An 8488-nucleotide genomic window follows, 5' to 3' on the forward strand; every position below is an offset into this window, starting at 1 on the left:
CTCAAGGTGGTAGGCCTATAACAATGATTTCCAGATCATTGACCAAAAGGGACCTAAATTATTTTATTATTTAATTATTAAAATTATTTTATTATTAAATTCACACGACGCCGTGAATCCAGACTCTCAGATCTTATATGCATTGGAAGATGATATCTCATAAGAGGTAGCGACAGTACACATGGAGATATCTTTGACTCATACGATTGACGCAACTGACAAGCCCGTCAACTCTTTCAAGATCCAGATCCAGAAAGTTCATCATTAATTCAGAGTCATATGATTGACTTCACTGACAAGAACACTCTAGTCAATGATGTTGTAATGTCATTCATTACGATCTACCTACTCTTGCGTGCACGCAACACGAATTGGTAAGTCTTTTTCCAGGAACAAAATTTTGGCATTGCAAGAATATGGTTCAAGATATTTTTGATAAAAATGAACAAAGAGAGATATTTGTTACTGAACATAATCGTGCTATTAGAGCAGCACAGGAAAGCGTTAAAAAATTCTCTCAGACTATTACTTCCCAAACATTGCTAGGATGGCAAACACTAGAGTATGCGCCAAGCGAAATACATTAGGCACCCCAGGAAACAGGAGATGGGTTCAACACCGTTACCCTCCTGTGTTGGTGAGATTCTGCATATCGATATATTTCCCACAGATAAGAAATACTTTCTAACCTGTGTGGATAAATTTTCAAAGTTCGCTATAGTACAGACTATACCTTCACGAGCCATAGCTGACATAAAAGGTCCAATATTACAATTAATGAATTTCTTTCCTCATACGAAGAATGTCTACTGCGACAATGAACCTTCATTAAAGTCCGAGACAATAGGATCCCTATTACGAGACCAATTTGGTGTCAATATTTCCTACGTATCCCCACTTCATAGTATTAACAAACGGGCAAGTTGAACGTTTTCACAGTACCCTTTCAGAGATGTCAAGATGCCTCACATTAGTAGAAAAGATTGAGAGTAAGGTTGATCTAATCCTACTTGCAACAGTGAAATATAACCGAACCATACGCTCAGTGACAAACCAAAGTCCAATAGACATAATTCATCGGAAGATGGTAAAAAGAAGGTGAAAGAAAGATTAACTAACGCTCAACTGACATCGTTAGAAAGAAACAACACCTCTCGAAAGAACAGATCCTTTAATGTTAGAGACAGGGTGATGATAAGGAACAATAAACGGTTAGGTAATAAACTAACCCCCCTATATTCTGAGGAAATTGTTGAAGCAGATCTAGGAACAACTGTTCTTATAAAAGGGAGGGTAGTCCACAAGGACAATTTAGGATAAAACGAACACGCCCTTACTACCTTTTTTGAATAAATTACAATGATACTATCTATCCGTCCAACGACAGCAACACTAGTGGACTATTCCAACAGTAAATACATCCCAATTACAGACGGCAACGTGATTATTTGGAGAGATTATGACTACTTGAGACATACAACAAACTTTACATTGTATTCTGAAATCGCAGATGAAACTGAAAGATTCACCAAACATTTTTCTTTATCACACATGGTTAAATTACTAAATTCCGATACAATGCTGATACGAGACCTTTTAACAACTTTAGAAGTTCACCACAGACATGCAAGGAGCATCAATGTGATAGGAACAACTCTAAAAATAATTGCTGGAACGCCTGACTTTGATGTCTTCGAGGGACTAAAATTTTAACAACAAGAAATCACATATGCTATGAACAGACAAATATCAATAAACACAAAATCTCAGGAACAAATTAATAAATTGACAGAAACAGTCAACAAAATTATTTCAATGACAAATCCTAAACAAAGCAGCACGGATCACTTGTATGAGACTCTACTTTCCAGAAATCGAATAATAATTAGCGAAATCGAGTCAATTATATTGTCAGTCACCTTGGCAAAGATAGGAATAATTAACCCCATGCTTTTAGATACTGAAGAGTTGAAAACTTTAATGGAAATAGATAATATAGATGTAACTATTACAGATTTGTTGGAAGTATCTATTGTTAAAGTCCTTTTAGACAGTAAGCTATTACATTTTATTATAAAGTACCCTAAACCTAGTGTTAAATCACTCAAATGATTTTTTAATATTATTTAAATTTGATTTGTTGCTCAAAGAGCATTTTTGAAAACATAACATTATTTAAATTAATTATTTTCAGTACTTAATATTTTAACGCTACAAGAGCCACCTTAATGTCATTTTTTCTGTTTTCCCTTTTCTATTATTTACTTTGAATTCGCCCTAAAGAGAATCCATCATAACTAGCAATGTTATTGTAAATATGGATGAGCAGTCAGACGATCAAGTGATAGGCAGAGAACGCACATACGTACAAACATACATACATACGTTGAGTGCATCATCTATGTTTATGTTATTGCTCTGCCTCTGCTGATCGCTCTGCTGCTATTCAATGCAAAAAATATTGTCCCGCTATTCCTTTGGTTGTTAAACCAGAATAGAAAAGAAATAAAACATTCTTATTTGAAACAACTAAAGAGTGAATAAGTGTTTTAATTTGGTGACGGGCTAGAGGCAAACAAAAAAGTAGATATTATCCAACACAGTGGTTGAGTAAAAACTGCAAATTAATTTTGGAGAAAATTGCATAAAAATTAAGCTAAAAGTGGAACTAAACGAAGGCGAGAATTTTGGCGTGTCTCAACAGAGGAAGAAAATATTTGGACAAATTGCTCTTCCAGGAGAAAGAACTTGCTCAGGGAATTCTACTTGCTGTTGGATAACCGTGGTCAGATTAAAGGCGGAGAGGTGTATTAAAACACCTTTGTCGTAAGTGGCCCTATAGACAACACAATTGCCCAGAGTAAGTCAATTTACATACTCAAGTCGAACCCTTGAGTTAGGAGTGTGTTTAATTACATATGAAACATATTCCGGGGTTGTCAAAATAGGCAATCCTCAAACATTGGCGACCGTGACAGGACACTTGTGTCTTTTTTAACCTGCAATTTTTGCTCCATATTACCCAAGTGCATTTGGATTTTGTTTGCCCGCCTTTTTACTGTCAGCCATTACTCCGTCATTTTGCGAAAGAATCGAAGCCATTTTTATAAGCGATAAGGAATATTGCTGAATTGAAAATTTACAGTGAGACAGCATTCTCGCCTACTTTTCATCTAATTTTTTGGTGCCATTTTTAAAACTATCGTTGCTCAAGTGGCTGAAGCTGAAAATTAGACTGAGACGGCATTCTCATAAACCGGCTTCTTTTTCTTGCGCAACATAATCCTATCATCGGTAAACAACGGAAAACATTTTTACACAAATTTATAATAAATTATAATTCCAAATGACTGATGAACAAGTCCAAGGTTCCCAAAGGGACACAACCATTGAGGAATTGAAACAACAACGTGGCTCATCAAAGGGGAGTATGACCCGAATTAAAAATATAATTGAATCCAACACTTCATTGTCTCATACAGAACTTGAGTGTCGGTTGGGAATTGTAGAATCCCACTACAAGCAAGCTTCTTACTACCAAAGTCAGATAGAAAGATTGTCTCCCAGAGATAATGGAAGAGCCGAAATTGAGGAACTATATGTTTCAATTAAAACTAAAATTCTTACTCAAATTGGGCAAGATAGACGTCCTAGTGTAACTGATCAATCTTTTGTGTTGCCTCATGTCCCATCTAATAGATTACCCAGCTTAAAATTACCGAAGTTTGACGGGAAATATCTGGAATATAAGAACTTTATAAATACGTTTAACAATTTGGTCCACAATGACCCAAATATTTCTACTTCGGAAAAATTCAACCACTTACTCTCGTGTCTTAGTGGGGAAGCGCTTGCAACCATAAAGGCATTCCAAGTCACTGATGAAAATTATTCTAGTGCCCTTAAAAGATTGAAGGAGCGGTACGATAATGACACACTAATCTTTCTTAAAAATGTGACATCAATGTTTGAACTTCCGAAGTCCAATAAACCTGTTCCAAAGCAATTGAGAAATATTGTGGATACAATTTCTGCTCTCTATAGCTCTTTGAAATCCCTTGGCTCCTTTGAACAAATTTGTGATGCCTTCATAATTCATCTCGCAATGAGCAAGGTTGATTCTGAAACCAAACAACGATGGGATGAATACATCGATTACTCTAAATTACCCTCTTGGACTGAATGTTGCTCCATGTTGGACAAGCGTTGTCAGCAATTGGACGCACAGTGCCGACGGTCTTCAAAACAGCATAACCCTACCATAACAACAAATTACTCACATAGTAATAATCAAAAACAACATTCATTCGTAACAAAAAATGTGGCTCAAGATTTTGTGTGCAGTCATTGTTCCAAATCGGGTCATATGATATCAACTTGTCAGCGGTTCATCGTTCTTACTCCTAATCAACGAATTGAACAAGCTAAGCAACAAAAACTTTGCCTCAACTGTTTATCAAAAGGGCATGGTTACATACAATGCCCCTCAAAATATTCATGCAGATTTTGTAAACAACGTCATCAGTCGCTTCTTCATAAGCAATTAGAACCAACCTGTCCCCAGAAAGAAGAAGAAACGTCATCATCATCTGCTGCTACACATAGCACCTTTCAAAACAAACCCAGTCCCCAAATGAGTGCTGTTATTCTTGCTACTGCATTAGTATTGGTTCGTGACTCAGAGGGAAAATATCAACTGGGCCGTGCTCTGCTTGACTCTTGCTCTCAAGTTAACTTCATAAGTGAGACATTATGCAAATCTCTTAATCTCAAGAAATGCACAAATTCAACAGATGTCTCTGGAGTTGGCTCTTCGAAGTTGAGAGTCAGTCATAAAACACAAACGACAATAAGATCTCGTCTTAATAACTTCAATATGTCATTAGAGTTCCTGGTTTCTCGCAATATAACTGGTTATCATCCTGATGAGAATCTTTCCGTTAATGATTTCAATTTGCCCTCCAACATAGAGCTAGCTGATCCAGAATTTCATCGTCGACGAGGAATCGATATTTTACTCGGAGCAGAATCATTCTTTTCGCTCTTATCCGTTGGTCAAATTAAACTTGGAGAAAATTTGCCCACTTTACAAAAAACTCTCTTGGGATGGATTGTCTCTGGAAAGTATACAAGTCAAACGGCAATATCATCACAAAGGTCTACTTACTCCATTGTACAACACAAAGATATTTTCCAAGAGATAAATAAAAATATTGAAATGCTATGGAAAATTGACGTCGTTGAAAGCAAATGCCAAAATATGTCCCGAGAGCAAAAAGTATGTGAAGACCATTTTGTGAAAAATGTATCAGTTCAATCGGATGGACGCTTAATGGTGAGATTACCCTTTAAAGGTGACCCAAATGTGCTTGGCGATTCACGAGACATTGCCCTGCGTCGTTTCTTTTCCATAGAGAGAAAATTGAACAAAAACCCTGAATTAAAAGAGGATTACTCACAATTTCTTAAAGAATATGAGGAATTGGGCCATATGTCTCAGGTGGACGACACTAATATTTCAGTTCCCAACTATTACATACCACATCACTGTGTTCTTCGCCCCAGCAGTGTGTCGACCAAGCTGCGTGTTGTTTTCGACGCATCATGTCGAACCTCTTCACAAACATCCCTGAATGAAATTATGATGGTGGGTCCAACAATCCAGAACAATTTATTAATTATTCTGCTTCGTTTCAGATGTCATCGTTACGGAATGACAGCTGATATCGTCAAAATGTATCGTCAGGTTTTGGTTCACCCTGAGGATAGACAACTTCAGCTTATACTGTGGAGAGATGACTCCACCAAACCGATAAAAACATTTGCCCTCAACACCGTTACATACGGGACAGCTTCGGCACCATATCTCGCAATTCGAAGCCTACATTATGCCGCAGAACGTTTTCCCAACCCATACGAAGTAGGAAAAGGCATAATCATGAATGATTTTTATGTCGACGATATGGTTACTGGAGCGGATGACCTTGTATCTTTAAAACGCATTAAGAACGAAGTCACCGAAATTTTATCTTACTCGAAATTTTCACTCTCGAAATGGCATAGCAATTACCCAGGTTATGTCTCAAGTGAAGATGAAGTAAAGGAAATGAAGCTAAATGATGACGTCACAAGTACTTTGGGTATGACATGGCACTCAGATAATGACACATTCCATTTTGAGTTTCGCCCATCCAAAACGTATGCACATAATACGAAAAGAAACATTCTTTCCCTGACGTCGACGCTCTTTGACCCAATGGGTTTAATAAGCCCTCTCATCATTAGGTCAAAAATATTGCTCCAACATCTTTGGATCATAAAATGTGATTGGGATGAATCAGTTCCTCAAGAAATTGAATCAGCTTGGGAATCCATCATGGCTGATTACAGTAAATTGTCTCAAGTACAGATTCCTCGATACATTCGACTACCAAATTCAACTAACATAGAGGTCCATGGATTTGGAGATGCTTCAATAAAGGCATATGGTTGCTGTTTATATCTTCGCTGTGAAGATTCTTTGGGAAACATAGCAGTAAATTTAATCGCATCAAAGTCAAGAGTTGCGCCTTTGAAAACGAGAACGTTGCCTCGATTAGAGTTGTGTGCTGCTCATTTACTCGCAACCTTCTGGAGCCAATTAAAGCAATATTTTAAATTCCCGATTTCTCAAATCTACTTTTGGTCGGATTCTCAGATTACTCTTCATTGGATTAAGTCCCACTCTTCAACCTTGTCTACTTTTGTGGGTAACAGAGTAGCTGAGATTCAAGAAACTTGCCCTGATGTCCTATGGCAATATGTTCCTACTGAACTCAATCCCGCTGATTTAGTATCCAGAGGTTGTTCTGTTTCCGATATATTGGTTTCGCCTTGGTTCGTAGGCCCTTCCTTCCTTATGGGTCCATTTTTCAATTGGCCAAATTATTCTGGCCCAAGTCTAAGCGAAGCGGACATGCATCTTGAAAGACGAAAAATTACATTGATAACAAAAAAGGAGGACTTACCCTATATCCTAAAAGCAGTCCATAAATTCAGTAACTATTTAAAATGTCTCAGAATATTCTCATATATATTTCGAATTCGTTCAAGAAAATCGCTCCACTTGCCCTCTATATCTCCAGATGAGTTGACACATTCTCTCCATAGGATAGTCTGGTGCATTCAACAACATTATTTTTCGGAGGAATTCCTTGAAATATCAAAGCATGGATTTGTCTCTGGTCAGCTGTCATCATTGGCTCCATTTATAGAAGATGTCTCTGGAGTGCAATTAATAAGAGTTGGCGGCCGATTATTAAATGCCGAGCTTACACCAGAGATGAAGTTTCCTTTGCTCCTGCCCAAAACCGATCCCTTCGTAAAAATCATTGTGATCTACATTCATCGCTCTAATTACCATGCTGGTCCAAGAGCCTTAGTATCTTTGGTTCAGCAGCAATTTTGGATTGTCAATTGTCGGTCTTTGGCCCGAAAGGTGGTTCATCAGTGCATACATTGCACAAGATACAAACCGAAATTACTCACTCAGGTAATGGGCAACTTACCCAAAGATAGAGTTACCCGTTTCCGCCCATTTGATGTTGTTGGAGTTGATTTTGCTGGTCCCATACCAACGTATCTCAGGATTCGAGGGAAAGCTCCATCAAAATCCTACATTGCTGTCTTCGTTTGTTTCGCATCAAAGGCAGTACACCTAGAAGCGGTATCCGACTTGTCCAGCGAGGCCTTCATAGCAGCATTAAAACGGTTTACTGGCCGCAGAGGTGTACCGTCAAGAATTTATTGCGATAACGCTACCAATTTTGTTGGAGCAGAGAGGAAATTGAGTGATTTTCATAAATTTTTCCACCTCGACAAAAATAAGGAAGCAGTTGCTCATTATTCATCTGCGAAGTTCATAGAATTTTCCTTCATTCCTCCCAGAGCTCCTCATTTTGGTGGACTATGGGAAGCTGCTGTGAAATCAGCTAAAGGCCACTTGCTCAGAACGCTCCCTAGTGCTCGTCTTACATTTGAAGAGCTATGCACAGCCCTTGTTGAAATAGAGGCAATTTTAAATTCCCGTCCTATCTGCCAGATATCCACAGATCCCAACGACTTAGAAGCGCTTACTCCAGGGCATTTACTCATTGGTTGCCCGTTGCAGTGTATTCCAGAGAAGATAAAATATGACTCTGACATTTCTCATCTACAACAGTGGCAACGAATCTCAGCCATAAAGTCTTATTTCTGGAGCAGGTGGCACACAGAATACTTGGCTCAGTTACAAAATCGTTATCGCTGGAAAAACCCACAACAAAATCTTCAAGTCAACGATATGGTGCTCATACACGAAGACAATGTTCCCCCCATGAAATGGGCCATCGGTCGAGTTACCAAACTTATTCCAGGAGCAGACGGTTTTGTTCGAGTGGCAGAAGTCAAGACATCACAAACTACATTAAAGCGTCCCGTGGCAAAGTTAGCCGTACTTCCTAAAGAATAA

General features: G+C 38.2%; 1 protein-coding gene across 1 annotated transcript; it reads left to right on the top strand.

Annotated features, from left to right (window-relative positions):
* Nucleotides 1–4105: 4105 nt before the first annotated feature.
* LOC131803467 (uncharacterized) lies at nucleotides 4106–8488 on the top strand. The gene is made up of 2 exons (XM_059124827.1): nucleotides 4106–6198; nucleotides 8242–8488. Exons 1-2 carry the CDS (start codon nucleotides 4106–4108, stop codon nucleotides 8486–8488), a joined length of 2340 nt encoding a protein of 779 aa, XP_058980810.1.

The sequence above is a fragment of the Musca domestica genome, unplaced genomic scaffold (assembly GCF_030504385.1).
Source record: "Musca domestica strain aabys unplaced genomic scaffold, Musca_domestica.polishedcontigs.V.1.1 30, whole genome shotgun sequence".
Lineage (NCBI taxonomy): Eukaryota > Metazoa > Arthropoda > Insecta > Diptera > Muscidae > Musca > Musca domestica.